We start from the raw sequence: 15945 nt of genomic DNA, 5'->3' as shown, positions 1-15945 counted from the left end.
TTTCTATTTTTAAAAAATAAAAATTTACTTTAAAACTATTATAAGAATATTTAATTTTATACTTTGAATTTTTCTTTTTATTAAAATGCCTTTTTATATATTTATTATTTATATCATGAGAAACTACCTAAACTCAACTTAGTAGTTGTATATACCAATGTTTTCACAAAAATTCATCACCGTTTCCTTTTCTTTTGGAAATGAAATTCTACATTAAGGAAAAAAAAAACAAAAAACAAAACTCAAACCGCCTGACGTCTGGCTCCCAGGTTTCACGCTACTCTCCAACCAAATTACAAACAACACCCTCGTACTGACTTGAAAACAACGCTACTCGCTTCTTCCTCTTAACTCCTATAAAAGTCCTTTCACCCCTCAATATTCTTTTCTAAATTTTATTTCTCAGTCTAGAAAAAAGAAGGGGAAAAAAAAGAAAAGAAAAGAAAAGAAAGCCAAACAACTCTCTATTTCTGAGACACTCAAACATTTCTCTCTTTCAGATACAAATTAATCCCCTAATTTCCATCACCACTTCAAGGTAACTCTAATCATTAAACCCTAACTAATTTAAATATAGTTTTTTTAATTTTTTTTCGATTCGTAATTTTGAATTTCTGTTGCAATCGTTTATTATTCGTAATTAGTGATAATTACTTTTGATTTTGTTTAAGTGCAGGAGGTAGAAGATTGATTGATAAAAGGAACGATGTTTGGAGCAGAGGATTGATCAGTAAAAGGAAGGATGTTTGGTGCTAGCAATCGTAAGTTATCTTTTCTATTTTTTAATGATTTTTATTTTTATTTTTATTTTTTTCTATAATTTTTGGTATTTTTTGTTTATTTGAAATGCTATTGTTTGGCGAGAATTTTTTTTTTTAAGATATCAATTTTCGAGTAGTTTTTTTTTGTATTAGAGGAAGAAGGTGAAAAATAATGAATGAATCACGGAATTGATATGGAGTGTAAATGAACATAAAGTTGATTGTAATTACAGTAACACCATTGCGTTTTTTTCTCGATTTTTTTTGCGTTGTGGATTTTGTTGGATAGATGATTATTGGCGTACTATGTTCTCTTTTGTGGTGGTTGTGGATAATGTGATCGGTGGTTGTGGGTAATGTGATCAGTGGTTGTTTGATAGTGTGATTTTTTGTATGTGTAATGTGTGTACTAATGAGTTAAAAGTTGTGTTTCATGACAGCTTTTGGGCAGTCTTCTAATAGTCCGTTTGGGACGACACAGCCGGTTTTTGGTCAGGCTAGTAATGTAAGTAGTAGTCCTTTTGCTCTGAAACCCTTTGGTAGTCCAACAACTCCTTTTGGTGCACAAACAGGGAGTTCCATGTTTGGGGGCACTTCTACTGGTATGTTTGGTGCACCCCAAACTTCTTCATTTTCTGCGACAAATGCTTTTGGTAGCTCAACGCCTGCTTTTGGAGCATCTACTACCCCTGCATTTGGTAGTTCGTCATCATCAGCATTTGGTGGTAAGTGTTTATTTTTATTCCAATAACTGGTTGTCCTTTTTCACTCTTTATCTATTCGTGGGTTATGATTTTGCTCTATAGAAGTGAGATGATGTTTTTGTATTGGAAATATATATGGATTGTTGATCTAACTCAAGAGTTGTGGTAAAAAATTGTCTTGGAAGCCTTATTGCAGATCAAGTTTTTTCATTTCTCAGAAAAGCAAGTGTGCTAGGAGTGATATAGTTGCACAGTATATTGCTTATCCTTCTTAGCTCTGAACACTTGTAGTTTTTCCCTAGTCTTTATGCTCATTGTTTCATCTTGTTTTCTTCATTGAAACTGGTAGATGATGAGATTTGATTATGATACGATATCTTTGCTATTTCATCTTTTGCATGTGCATGTTTGTTTTGACTACTTGTCATTGTCTCTAGCAGACCTATACTTGCTTGTTTATTCTTTGTAACCTGGTTTTCTTGCCTTTTCAGTATCTATCTTCACCTGTCTTCCCTCCTACCATCTGTATATCTAGACAAACACATGCATGTATACACACACAGTTGCTTGTGCGCACACTTTAAGTTCGTGTTAGTATACTTTATCTGATTCTGTTATTTTCTGGTTTTATGAATGGACAATGCTTTCTCATTCTAACTATTTATTCTTTTAGCAGGTTCTTCTGTTTTTGGTCAGAAGCCCTTCGGAGGCTTTGGGTCTACCACTCAAACAAGTCCATTTGGAAACACAAATCAACAGCCACAGCCAGGCTTTGGGTCTACCACTCAAACAAGTCCGTTTGGAAACACAAATCAGCAGCCACAGCCAGGCTTTGGGTCTACCACTCAAACAAGTCCGTTTGGAAACACAAATCAGCAGCCACAGCCAGGCTTTGGAAACAATAGTTTATTTGGTTCAACACCTTTTGGTGCGCCATCTCAGTCTGCATTTGGTGCTGCTAGTACTCCAGCCTTTGGTGCGACAACTGCCCCAGCCTTTGGTGCCACAAGCACCACTCCAGCCTTTGGTTCCACAAGCACCACTCCAGCCTTTGGCGCCCCAAGCACCACTCCAGCCTTTGGCTCAACAGCAACTCCAGGTTTTGGTAGTACAGGAGCTTCATATACCAGTTCGCCACTGTTTGGAGCTGGTGGAGCTTTTGGAACTTCCACTTCAGTTTTTGGATCTTCAGCTACTACACCTGCTTTTGGGGGTTTGACTGGTTCTGGCTTTGGCACTCCAACCACTCCTGCCTTTGGGGCTACAACTACTTCTGCCTTTGGGGCTACATCTTCCCCATCCTTTACGTTTTCATCAAGTCCAGGTTTTGGCCAATCAACTTCTACTTTTGGGAGCAGCCCATTTGGAAGTACTACATCTACTTTTCCTGCCCAGCCTTCTCCCTTTGGTGAGCCATATTTAAGTCTATTGTTTTGCAATTTGCAGCAAGGTCTATCTTAATAATGAGATTTTTTTATCTAGAGTAAAAGGAACTTGAGTGCCTTATGCTTTTTTATTTATTCATTGCATAACTTTTTTTTTATGATATGGTATGCAGGAGCTCAGCCTACAACATCAGCATTTGGAAACACTGGCTTTGCCCAGCCAGGGTTTGGGGGGCACCGTCCTGGAACTAGAGCAGCACCTTATGCAGAAACTGCTGAGGCAGAAGGTGGTGCACAGGCTGGAAAATTAGTGTCAATATCAGCCATGCCTGCCTACAAAGATAAAAGCCATGAAGAGCTAAGGTGGGAGGACTATCAATTGGGAGACAAAGGTAATTTGTTTGTGATTACATTGAAAATTTCTGGACATTTTTATTCTCATTGCTAATAACAATGACACACACGCATGCATATGTTCTCCGATAACTAATGCAGTAATATTGAATTACAGGTGGACCGCTTCCTCCTGGTCAATCTCCTGGTGGGGCTGGATATAGCATGTCTACCCCACAGGCGAATCCTTTTGCTCCTTCAACTGGACTTGGTCAAACATCTACAAATATGTTTTCTTCAACAGCCACAAACCTGTTTGCTCCAAAAACTCAAACATCTGCACCTTCATTCACCACCGCCTCCCCTTTTGGCCCTTCAACGTCATCCAACCTCTTTCAGCCATCAACACCTGCATTCTCAGTTGGTTCATCTCCATCTCTTTTTGGATCAACAAGCATGCCTAATTTTAGTACAACACCATCCTTGTTTAGTTCTACTACAGGCCAAGGAAATGCTTCACCATTTGGTTCCAATATGTTTAATAACACTCAATCATCTCTCTCATTCCCATCTACCACACCTTCAATGGGGCAGACAACTGCATTTCCACAGTCCAATCCATTTGGACCAAGTACCACCAGTTCCTTGTTCAGTAGCCCTGCTACTGGCGGCCTTTTCACAAGCACTCAATCTCAGATAACTTCAAACCTTGGGGGGTTTAATCAAATGACTGTGAGTAACAAATTAAATTACTGATTCCTTTATCATCATATTTAATTTCTTCATTTTATTAGCAGAAATAATGGTATTGAGGATAATCAGATTTCATTCCTTCCCAAGCAACTTAAATTTCCCGTTCTGTCCCTCATATTTATTTCAAAGCCTTTCTGCTTGTGTACATCAGTGAAAGTGGAATAAAAAAATTAAAAAACAAGACATCCAAATCGGAAATTCATTTTTGCTATTTATGTTGCTTGTTATGATTTGTTTGCAGCATGTGTGTATTTGTGTGTGATTTAAGTTCCGGTATCAGCACATTTGGTAAATTTTTATCTCTAACAATCATTTTATATGTAGCCATCTCAACCAGCTCAGAATGCAGGTATTTTTGCCTTGAACTTCAATCAGACACAAGCAGGTATTTTTTTCATTATTTAATTCTTAAGCATTTAGTTTATGGTGCTGACATCAGTTGTCTGCTATTTTGCAGCTGGTAACAGTGGCTTTGCTGGTGTATCAAGTAATTTTGGACAACCGTATGTCTTTGCTTCTCTGCCTATAGTTAGTGCTTCTGTATCCATGTTTTCATGGGTGTCCATATCATGTATGCCAAATGGATAGGAGACATTTGCTCCTTTCTTCTCTGTATTGCTTATGTTGCTTCATCTAGACAGGCTTCTTTTTTGTTCTTAACATATGCACTCAGGATGCAGTGTTCTGTTACCCATCTTTTTCATGATAGGAGACATTTGCTCCTTTCAGCTCTGTATTGCTTATGTTGCTTCATCTAGACAGGCTTCTTGTTTGTTCTTAACATATGCACACAGTATGCAGTGTTCTGTTACCCATCTTTTTCATGATACACTCAAGAATGCTTTTCTGTTTAACAGGTTTACGACACAAAATGCTGTTGCTGTACAACCAGTGCCTATTACAAATCCATTTGGAACACTTCCTGCAATGCCTCAAGTGTCCTTTGGTCGAGCTGGAACTACACCTTCAGTTCAATATGGAATCTCTACTATGCCTGTAACTATAAACTGTCCTGAATTTGTATACTCTAGGGTGTCGTTGATTTTTTACTTTTTTGTTTTCTTAATGTAAATAAGATTTGCCACTTCTTTATTATGCTTCTGTGTTATTCCCTGTCATTCTTGTGTCTACAAAATTTAATTGGAGAAATAACAGTGATTCTGGTTCCTTGTTTTCTGTCAGGTTGTTGAGAAACCCTCTCCCATTAGAATATCATCTTTATTGACTTCTAGGCACTTGTCACAAAGGAGGATCAGGTTGCCCATGAGGAAATATTATCCTAAGCATGATGGACCAAAGGTGATGAGATTTACTAAATTTGTTTTTTAAAATGGCTTTTTTGATTGCCTTGCCTATAACTGGATTTACAGGGACGGGAGGTTGCATATTGACTTATTGCTTTGCCCAACTATTGCATTCAGGTTCCATTTTTCAGTGATGAAGAAGAAACACCCAGCACACCGAAGGCAGATGCTCTTTTCATTCCAAGGGAAAACCCAAGAGCTCTAGTCATTCGTCCTATGGACCAGTGGCCTTCAAGGGAAAGTGCAGAGAAAGCATCTCCATTGAATGCATCAGCACCTGTACATGAGAACGGTAAATTTCCAAGTGAATAATGTTACCATGTTCTCTTGCTGTATATGTGTGTGTGTTGGCATTGGTTGGGCTACTGTGATTGACTCGGTTATTCCGGTGCATGAGACTTTATTTTCTTTCCATTTCTAGTTATCATATTGCATTATTGTTACTTTAGAAATGAATTATTTTTATTTTTTTTTGTATTGTTACAATCCAAATTTAGCCTGGTACCTTCTTTTATCCAGGAAAATTTTCAGTATCAGAAGATGCTTGTCCCTCAAATGGTTCCACTGCTGGTGATAAAAATAGTAAGATATTGTTTCTTTTATAATGTGCACCCTTCATTTGTGCTGGTATATGTTGAAGGGTTGCATCTTGACTACTTACAAGATCTTTTGGGAGGTAGCTTGGTATATTCAAACTTCTACTTGAACTTCATGTGACAACCAATTTGAGAAATTCCATCTGAGGAAGTCTACTGAAAGTTGAAGTACTCAGCTTCTAATGCCATTTTCTCCAACAGGCACACTTTTCCATGGAAATGTAGCTTTTCTCCATTTATTGCATGTTTTAATTTTACCTCATAGCAGACATCTTGTGCGTTATTAACCTCTCAGACAAATAGAATGCCAGAATTTGTTAATGAGGTTGTAGGTTGTGTTTGTATACTTATTTAATCAATTTCTTTAATTTAACTGAAAGGAAGAAAGTTGCTTTGGGCAATGGGTTCTGGAGTCCCTCTATATTTTTATTTGCTTGTGCTCATGCCTACTTATTGTGCAGAAAATTCAGCTGAGAATGGTGTAATCAAGGAGCAAGTTAAAGTCAACCAGAAACCTAATGGAGTCCATGAGGATCATGCGACTCAGAAAGAGGAGTCCTACATGACACTTAGTGGTCACAGAGCTGGTGAGGCTGCAATTGTGTATGAGCATGGAGCGGATATTGAGGCACTAATGCCAAAACTCCGACGTTCTGACTATTTCACCGAGCCTCGTATCCAGGAACTGGCAGCCAAGGAGAGGGCTAGACCAGGATTCTGCCGACATGTTAAGGATTTTGTGGTTGGAAGGCATGGCTATGGAAGCATCAAGTTCCTGGTTGAAACAGATGTTCGAAGGCTTGATCTTGAGTCCCTTGTTCAGTTTAATAACCGTGAAGTTATCGTGTACATGGATGATAGCAAGAAACCGCCTGTCGGACAGGGTCTCAACAAGCCTGCTGAGGTAACACTTCTCAACATAAAATGCATCGACAAAAAGACTGGACGCCAGTTCACAGAAGGACCAAAAATCGAGAGATACAAGGAGATGCTCAAAAGAAAAGCTGAAGACCAAGGCGCCGAATTTGTTTCTTATGACCCTGTTAAAGGAGAGTGGAAGTTCAAGGTCAACCATTTCAGCAAGTACATGCTGGAGGATGAAGAGGAGGAGGCGGAGGATTGGGATGTGCAAGCTACCTGTAATAAAGTTGATGACTGCTTGGTGCTGAAGGCGTGATGCAAGGGTTTTTCTCTCCTCTTTTCTTTTCTTTGTCACGGAGGAGGGCTGTGCTTGTACAGTATTGACCTAAATTGTGATATATTTAGTGTGATTAATGTGGCTGTGTATCACTGGCTTTTCTTTCTTTCTTTTTCCTTCGAGTAGTTGATTTTTTTTTTTTTAGTGAAATTGATTTCTTTTATTGTATTTGAAATTCCTATGCTAGTTTTTATTCTCTGTGCATTACTTTTAAATATTACATTGTATTATTCACATTATCATCCGTATAACCAAATAAACTAAAAATATATATATATTAACAAACTTGAAAATGAAATCTTGAATCCTAGATTCAAATGAAAAGCTTTTCAGTTGACATTTAATTTATTCTTTTTAAGAATAATTTAATATTTAATACCTATTCAATAAACCAACATATTTTGAGCAAGAGCGAGAACAATTGTATTTGATATTTTGGGTAATAAAACGTGGAATATTTCTATCATTCCAAGGCCTTTGTTTCATGGCTATATACATACATGGATGCAAATCTAGTAATTGTCATTGCCAACGCAAAGAATACTGCGCCATCAGAGATGCCATATTGAAAGACAAGAACAGTCAGTCCTCTAGCAAGCACAGGCTTTCCCAACTTACTGAGGAGTAATGCACACAAAAGCATAATCAGGAGCAAGTTGCTAAATCTTTCGACTTTATTACAACTGTTCTAGAGAATCAAGAAACATGGAAATACAAAAATTCTTCCGACAAGGGGTGAACTCCGACACGTTAAACAAAATGATGAAGAACAATCACAACAGATGCAAGGCATTAAGAACCATCCATCCAAATGGAGCATCAAATCACAAAAAGAGATTGGGCATCGCGTGTTCCAATATGCATTCCTCAATTTAGCAATGGTCCCTGCCGGTGCTACTTGTGTTGCTTTTTCCTCTTTATTGAAGTCTTCTTCTTGGAAGGCTTCCTCTTGGTCTGCAGATGCAGTTCTGGTGCGCTATTTGATTGTTCAGTTCGTGGTTCTTCTGGTAAACTGCAGTGCAGAAACTTCTTGCTGTTAGGGTTGCAGAACAGCTTCAGCATCTTCCTCCCCCTCATCCATTTAAGCATTATCTTCATGTGTGTTTTGCTATTTAATCCGCTAATATTTGCTTCCTGTTATACAACAGCAAGTAAAATGTGAAGCCCACAAGTGGACAAAAAAATGTAATTACGATCAAATTATCTCTTTAGTGACTTTTCCTAAATGTAACTAACGATGTACTATTACAAAAACATAATAATAGATTTGGGTACAAGGTAAATTTTAATGCAAAAAGAACATAATGTCATCAACAGCCAGATAAGTTCATCGTTTGGTAAAACCTAAATTTGCAACCACAGCACGGATAAGACATTGAAAAGCCAAGTGGTGTAGGTCAAAGAAGTGTCATTTAAGATCTCTTTGTCTAGATAAGTTGGAGAACATGTGTACTCTTCTTCAATTGTGATTGCAGTAGGAAGTGTGCAGTTTCAACTAAAAGTAGGGGCGAAAAGGCCATTCACTGCCACATTTATTTCTCGCTAAAAATCCAAAATTGATGGTGAAATGTTCATCGCGATTCATAATTCTATGTCAACAAGCTGATGTTCTCAGCTCTATGAAACATCACAGGAACGAATAAAAACATCTGTTGTAACTAGATAGATTACAAATCCATTAACCATAAACTCACTAGATAATCCATTAACCATAAACTCACTAGATAAATTCTACAATTGCACATGCATAAGAACCAAAACATCCTATAAGACATTCAAGTAATCAAACTCATTGCAGAAACCTAAAACTCAAACCCATCAAGCCTCCATAATCCATATCTACCCAAGAAGGACACAAAAGCAATGCTCTTGAATTATAACACAATAATTACAATCACATTCCCTGAAATGAAGCACCCAACTTCTGCAAGAATCTGAAATCATTACCAACCAAGTTTGCATCTTTTGAACCATTTCAAGTCAACTATTCTCCCATTTCACAGAAAACCCATCAAGAATATCAACAAACCAATCAAGAGAACACTAAGAATCATTCAAAACAAGAACAGACACGCACATTTATAACAAATCCTAACACTAATACATTAAAAGAGAGAGAAAGAAGTGACCTTGGCTTGATTCCAGGTATTGGAAACAGTGAGAGGACCATGTTCTTTGATGACTTGATAAAGAGACTGAGCAATAGAAGCAGCTTCAGAAAATGGAACCTTAGGGTTTATCCTCTTCACATCCACTGCTCTTGCTCTTGAGAAATGCCTCACTATTTGATTTTTTACAATTGACCCAATATTACTACCACCACCACCACCACCACCTAGTCCTCCACGAAACCACATCTTATTGAACCCCCCAACTTGGCCTGAATGATTTTGATTTCTCCTCTGTTTTGGCAGCGCTGAAGGTATTTGTAGCAGGGTTTTACACTAGACTGGCAATTATGATCACGTGAGACTCGCGTGGAGGATTTGCTATGTTAAATTGTTTGGATAATCTTCATTCCAGTCCCTAAACTCATGAGTAAATATACAATTTGTCCTATCCTTGCAAATGTCAGTGAAATGCAATGGACAAGTCCATCCCTTTGAATGCATATTCTCTCCTCGATTTGTCCGTAATGCTCTGTTTTGATCTAGATGTTTTTGAAGTATTTTTTTGTTTTGAGATATATAAAATAATATATATTTTTATTTTTTAAGATAAATATATTAAAAAGATTTTTAAAAAATTCCAAAAATACAGCGTTGCCAAACAGGCTCATATATAAAAGAAAAAAATGTTAATGCTGAATGCATCTTAAAACCCTTCACTGTTGTCGTTGTCTAGGTGCAAAGAAGTTTTTCCCTCTTGGCTTGCTGCTGCCAAACCTCCAAAACGTGAAAGAGAATGGAGACTAGAATTGCTGGGAAATGGAGGAGATAATAGCAACAGAAGGGGAGGTAAGGTGGGTGAATAAAGCAGCAGTAATCTGCCAATCAAGCCATTACAGCCTCCCAAAACATTACCGTAAAGCATTGTCTGAACCTGAGGAGGATGCCACTCTCTCTACCGTTGCTTGACAATGTCCAACCATCTCCTCCCCCTTCTCTTCGAATAATGGAGTAATGCTAAGGATGTCCTTCGACCCTAAGGGTTTTGGAATAACCTTCTCAAGTCTCAACATCTTCATGAGTTTAGTGGTAACCATTCATCCTCAGTCATCTGATCAGCTTTTTCATCTTCTTCTTTTCATCTCTTTGCTTCTTAGCTCTTTTTTATGCCTCTGATGGACTAACCCAATGTTTCTGCTTATTTCTTTTCAATTTTGCTGTGATTGGTTAGTTTGTGTTCCATTGTTATGATAGGATATGCTTCCAAGCAAAGGCTCAGTCTTTCTTCTTTTTTTCCATTTATGCTTTCCGCTTGTATGCGGTTTTATGAAACAATGTAACCTTGCATTTAATGTTGTATATCTATTTGCTATATGGCTTATGAAACTCAATTTTATGTTATTCTTAAAATAAAAATTGAAATAACAAGAAACAAAATTAATATTAAAAAACAGAGCCTCTTTTTATTTATATTGTTCAAAAAGGCAGAAAAAAAAATAATTTGGCCTTTCAAGTTTCGTTTTTTGCATGTTTGGTCTTTGTTCTTTAAGGTATTTACAATTCATCCTAAACATCTTTTCATTCCTTGAATGTGGAATGGAATGTTTTAGGATTGATGACGGTTTATGACTTGTTTGAATTTTGAATCTCTTCTAATTTTTTAATAAAGCACTAGAGGGCAAGAAATGCCCTTTCTGCAGCTTCCTGTAGAGAAGCTGCTCATCTTTTCTATTATGGAGTGGTTGCGGGCGACATGCGTCTAAACAATCATCCATTTCAAGACCAGTAAATTTTGTATCACTCCACGAGGTTTAATGCAATCACTCTTCCAACTTCAAAAAAAAGAAAAAAAGGAAAAGAAAAGGAGAGATTTTGAATACCATCCATTAATCAAGTTTTTTCAGTTCTAAATATCTACAAAAAGCCAACGCAACATATATAAATGCTTACATGAAAAGGTTTGGATATGATATCTAACATTGTGTTTTGTTAGTGTCCTAGAATACAAGAGCCAAATACAGAAAGGTTTAGTTGGAGGGACAAAGACTGGACAATTTTGAAGTGAATTTTTATCTTTTCCTTTCAATCTCAACTGTCTTTATCCCTTCTATCTTGAGACAAGAGACAATAACCAAACGGCACTAAGTATCTAAGAAGTGTATCATTGAATCCTAGGAATCATTATGATGGCAAGACACACAATGGCTATTTTTCACCCAATTCATATTTGTGGATTATGCAGAAAAATAAAAACCCTTTTTGCATAAACACTTGTATCTTTTCCTTTGTTCATGATAGTGTGTCCCTCTGACTTACAATTCATTAAGTGTATGTTCTAGCAGAAGCGAGTTTTGACTCTAAAAAGAGGTCGCTTGAAGATCTCCAAAGCTTCTCTGCAAGTCTGATATTGCGTGAAAGTGCGGAAGAGTTCAGAGTCCTGCCCTTTCCACCAAAAAAGTACACTCCAGATATTTCCTGAGATGAACAAAACGACAAGTTTGCTGAAAAAAAAATGACAGATGACAGGTTAATTTGAGTTTGCTTGATAAAATTAGATCTCTCTTTATAACAATGAACAAGGGCGAGGAAACAGAATTTCCTGTTTGAAATGCCTTCAAGATGGTGTTTCTATCACAAATGAGCAAGAGGAATCATTACCGAACTCTTATAGTTCTCAACCAAAAAAGAGGTAAGAATTATTTTTGTCGCAAAATCAACTAAAAAACCACAAAAAATCGTGACAAATGTTCTGTTCATGATAAGCATTTTTAAGAAAAAGAAGAGAAGTAGCAGAATCCTCACTCTACATCAGAGTAACCAACCACTATAATATCAGCTTCTTTAAACCACAAGAATCCAAGGACTGATCCTTCTCAGACGATGATTTCTAATTTTCATCAAGGAAATACCATGCATTTTACCCAAGGTTCAAAATCACCACAAGGACAGAAAAAGGGTTGATTAAATTATTAAACATGAGAGCAACCGCAAGAACTTACTGGTGGAGCAAGAGCAGCATCAATAACAGAGCTAGCCCCCTCTTCAGGTGACTGCAAAAGGCCCAGAAGGTCGAGCGCTATAAATGTCATATGGGAAATATAAGAAGGGAGTTCTCGCATGATATTGGTTTCCACTACTCCAGGATCGGCTGCACTTCAATAGTAAACAGAACCAAAAGAAATAATTTCAGTTTGAAGTAATCATGAACATAATTTTTTATTTTGACAAAGAACATGATATTTTTAACATTTCAGTGAAAAGGGAATCTAAATACTAAAGTAGAAGACTGGGCATTCCTTAAGACAAATGAGATGCTTATGCATGTGAACAAATGATTTGTATGCATAGGATGAAATATGTGGATACATAGCCACTAGCAAACAGATGAAGAAAGGATAGTAGGAATACATGAGTACATTCAAACAGTGATAATAATAGAATTAACATCTAATTTCCACTCTAAAGTTTGAATGCAGTAATTAAATAACCAAGAAACAAACATGCCAAAGTAAAAAATACATACATGACAGAGACTTTGCAAGATTCATCTGTCGAGTGAAGTTGCCGGTGAAGCTCATATGAGAACATCAGGAGACATACTAACGCCACAAATGACATTTTACTATTAGAAACAAGATAAAACACAATCCATTTGTGTACAGTGTGATTGTTATGGCTTACACTTGGAGAACTCATAGATATGAGAAAATGGATACTGTTTTGATTTCGAGAGGCACTTCCCAACAACAGTTTCTTTGTCAATCTGTACATTAAATACTAAAGAAAAGAGCAAATGTAATTACATTTTTTTTATCAAACATCTGTGTAAACTTCATTGCAATACAAAATATATTGCTTTGCACTACTCACTAGAAATGCTGCTAATAAAAAAATTAAAAAAGGATTTTATCTCTCAAAAAAAGAACGAAATGAAAAGAAATTTAAGAACAAGACACTTCCAAACAGAATGAGGCCGTGTGCAAGTAACAAAGTAAGCACTGCCATTACAAAATTCATTCTTCATTGAAAACATGACAGATAATCGCTGATGCAGACAACTAGCTACCATTGATAATCTATGAAAGAGATGCCTAAAAACCAATCATCTAATCCTCAAAAATATGCTTCATATAGAGTGACTATAAAAGTCCTTACGATTTCGATGTGTAAAGGAGGTGACATTTACTATCCGTGAGCCAATAGGACTGTTTTTGAGAAGCGGTAGGAGAAGTTTGGTCAAAGAGAAGGCACCAATGTAATTTGTACCCATCATCCTTGCAAAAACAGGTTAGCTTATCACCAAGAAATTCTCAATCTAACCAGGAAAGAAACAGGAACTGAAAACACAGTAGTTTTATTTCTATTACTGGTCATAGCCTTCTTCTGTGAGACGATGTGAAGCTGCCAGTATCCCAGCATTGTTTATCAAGAGTTGGACAGAAACATGCATATCTGAATCTAATAGCCACTTCTCAAGTGAGTCTTTAAACTTCAAGATTGACTGGAAAGATGATAGGTCAACCTCAAAAGCTTCTACACAGGCATCCTTATTTTTTTTGTGTATCCATTCTATCATCTGTCACACAAGCAATGCAATAAGTACAAGAAAACTTAAAGAAAAATTCAATGTGGAGCATGGACATAAATAATATAGACCAATCACTAACGGCATGGATTACATACCTTAGATAGCAATTGGGATGACCTTCCAACTGCATATATAATATGAGTTTCAGCAACAAGTTTTTGAACTGATAGGAGAATCTTTGTTGTTCAAAGATGGTGTGAAAAAATGATTCTAGCATGATTAGAAGAGAGACCATTATCCAGATGTCAATTTATTGCAGCATCTAGAATACTAATATATCAATACAAGACACTAGCTACTCTACTTCATTAATCAAACAATTCAAATCCATCCATACAAAAAGATCACAACTTTTTCGATTAGACAATATCAGCAAGCTAACTACTTAACAAATGACAATTATGCAACTCCAATCCTTCCCTAATTATTTCTCCTAACAGTCACTAAAATTCATTCATCTTCACAATTCATGACATTGTTATCCTAAACAAATGAAACAAAATGAACATGAACTAAAATCAGCAGAGTACCAAGAACAACATAAAACCCCTCCTTTGAAAGATCATAAGCTGCTGCCGCTCCAATACCAGACGTAGCCTGTAGCAGCAACAACACACAAACAAGAAAAATGATTAAAACCCAAAATAATACAGATTTTTTTGTACTTAGCCAGACTAAAAAAACCACTAAAATCCATAGCTTACACCAGTAATCACGCAAATGGGTTTCTTAGTCCCAATTCTTTGCGGCGGGCAACGAGGATAAGCATTAGGCTTTTTAGTAAAAACCCTTTGCCAGAACAACTGGAAGTAAGACATGACAAGAGAGAGTGTCCAAAAGATTCCCATCCTCCAAAATTCTACTGTCAAGATGAAACTCAAAGCCTTCTTCACTTCCCTCATTCTTCTTCTTCCTCTTACCTCTGAACAGCAAAGCTTGCTATATCCCCGACCACTGCTGACATGAACTCATGGAGTTCTTGGTTTCATTAAAGGAGGCCTAGCCCATGGTAGAATTTTCAACAGGCCTAAACAGAGGTTCTGTCATATGAGCTGCCCAATGGAGAGAGTTCAAAACACGAGAAGCAAGCCCAAGTTAACCAAAAAAAACAAACTTGTATTTAAAAAAAAACATATTTTGAAAAATTGGATTAAGATATTTTTTTATATAAAATATCGAGTTGAGATGCAGAAGTTGAGACATTCGTGGATGTTTTTTAAATATTTTTTATTTAAAAATATATTTAAATACTATTTTTATTTTTTAAAATTTATTTTTAACATAAATAAATTAAAACGATTCAAAAATACTAAAAATTTAATTTAAAATTAAAAAATAAAATTTTTCAAAAGCACCATGAATTTTTAATTAAATCATTCATATTTTTAATTTTATTTATCTATGAAAATAGATTATATCTCGTAAATTTGAAGCAAATCTATATAGATTTATGATTGTATTTATTTCAAATACATGAACCATATTGTTATTTTATTTTATGATAAAATATATATTCAGATCAGTTTATGTGTCTTACATTTAGCATTTTTTTCTGAACAATTTTAATAAAAAAAAAAAAACATACTTTGGAAGGATCCAAGCGTGTATTTAATGGAGTTGAGATTTAAAATTATATTAAATAAGAATAAATACTAACATAAATTCATAATTCTTCTTATTGCCAAATGAACCAGCCAGTCACCCTTGGAAAAATTCTGGCAAAAGTCATAAATCAACGAGAGTTAATTGGGTATTGAAAAATAAGTAAAGGATTGATCGAGGTATATATATATATATATATATATATATATATATATATATATATATATATATATATTATTTTTTAAAATACAATAAAAATAACTCAATTATTCTTCAAGTTAAAGATTTTGAAACAGATAAATAAGAGAATTTATATTTTTTTTATTTTTTAAAGTACAATAAAATAATAACTTTACCTTAAAAAAAAACATGTGTATAAGGGGCCCTTGGGTCTTTTCATAATAATTTTTTTTTGTTATTAATGGTTTTATAAAAGGTAATTTAGTCTTTTTTATAAATTAAATATTATTTAAATTAAAAAATGTTTTGATGTAGAGGAGTACTTGTACATTTTAGACTACCCGTACAACATCTTTCAATGTCTAAAAATATTCCTGGTAGTAATTTGATTTGGTATTTCTATTTCAATTCTTATTTTATTAATTTTATTTTT

The 15945-nt window shown here is 35.6% G+C and overlaps 3 protein-coding genes across 8 annotated transcripts; 1 reads left to right on the top strand and 2 right to left on the bottom strand.

The window, feature by feature from the left end:
- The first annotated feature begins 381 nt into the window (after positions 1 to 381).
- On the top strand, positions 382 to 7202 carry LOC133692550 (nuclear pore complex protein NUP98A-like). Of its 3 annotated transcripts, none has more exons than XM_062113593.1 (13): positions 382 to 538; positions 677 to 761; positions 1202 to 1486; positions 2142 to 2873; positions 3024 to 3242; positions 3362 to 3915; positions 4261 to 4321; positions 4394 to 4439; positions 4794 to 4932; positions 5119 to 5235; positions 5358 to 5532; positions 5760 to 5822; positions 6298 to 7202. In XM_062113593.1, exons 2-13 carry the CDS (start codon positions 743 to 745, stop codon positions 7011 to 7013), a joined length of 3126 nt encoding a protein of 1041 aa, XP_061969577.1. In that variant the 5' UTR covers positions 382 to 538; positions 677 to 742; the 3' UTR covers positions 7014 to 7202. The 3 variants fall into 3 exon arrangements, with proteins under 3 accessions (XP_061969577.1, XP_061969573.1, XP_061969585.1); XM_062113589.1 differs by having other exon boundaries at positions 2139 to 2873; XM_062113601.1 differs by lacking the exon at positions 5760 to 5822 and having other exon boundaries at positions 2139 to 2873.
- A 488-nt stretch (positions 7203 to 7690) lies between these two features.
- On the bottom strand, positions 7691 to 9507 carry LOC133697453 (uncharacterized). The gene is made up of 2 exons (XM_062120010.1): positions 9164 to 9507; positions 7691 to 8168 (listed from the first exon to the last, which is right to left on the bottom strand). The coding sequence occupies exons 1-2, from the start codon at positions 9389 to 9391 to the stop codon at positions 7929 to 7931; spliced, it is 468 nt and encodes a 155-aa protein (XP_061975994.1). The 5' UTR covers positions 9392 to 9507; the 3' UTR covers positions 7691 to 7928.
- Positions 9508 to 11376: 1869 nt separating this feature from the next.
- Positions 11377 to 14755, bottom strand: LOC133691283 (uncharacterized). Of its 4 annotated transcripts, none has more exons than XM_062111727.1 (9): positions 14435 to 14753; positions 14261 to 14327; positions 13826 to 13854; positions 13510 to 13718; positions 13298 to 13416; positions 12824 to 12919; positions 12666 to 12741; positions 12142 to 12295; positions 11377 to 11643 (listed from the first exon to the last, which is right to left on the bottom strand). In XM_062111727.1, the coding sequence occupies exons 1-9, from the start codon at positions 14630 to 14632 to the stop codon at positions 11572 to 11574; spliced, it is 1020 nt and encodes a 339-aa protein (XP_061967711.1). In that variant the 5' UTR covers positions 14633 to 14753; the 3' UTR covers positions 11377 to 11571. The 4 variants fall into 4 exon arrangements, with proteins under 4 accessions (XP_061967711.1, XP_061967721.1, XP_061967703.1 ...); XM_062111737.1 differs by having other exon boundaries at positions 11377 to 11617; positions 12142 to 12290; positions 14435 to 14750; XM_062111719.1 differs by having other exon boundaries at positions 11377 to 11617; positions 14435 to 14736.
- Between the last annotated feature and the right edge of the window lie 1190 nt (positions 14756 to 15945).

This window comes from Populus nigra, chromosome 1 (assembly GCF_951802175.1).
Source record: "Populus nigra chromosome 1, ddPopNigr1.1, whole genome shotgun sequence".
NCBI classification, from domain to species: domain Eukaryota; kingdom Viridiplantae; phylum Streptophyta; class Magnoliopsida; order Malpighiales; family Salicaceae; genus Populus; species Populus nigra.
Note: the sequence above shows the minus strand (reverse complement) of the source record. Positions and strands in the feature narration are given on the sequence as shown.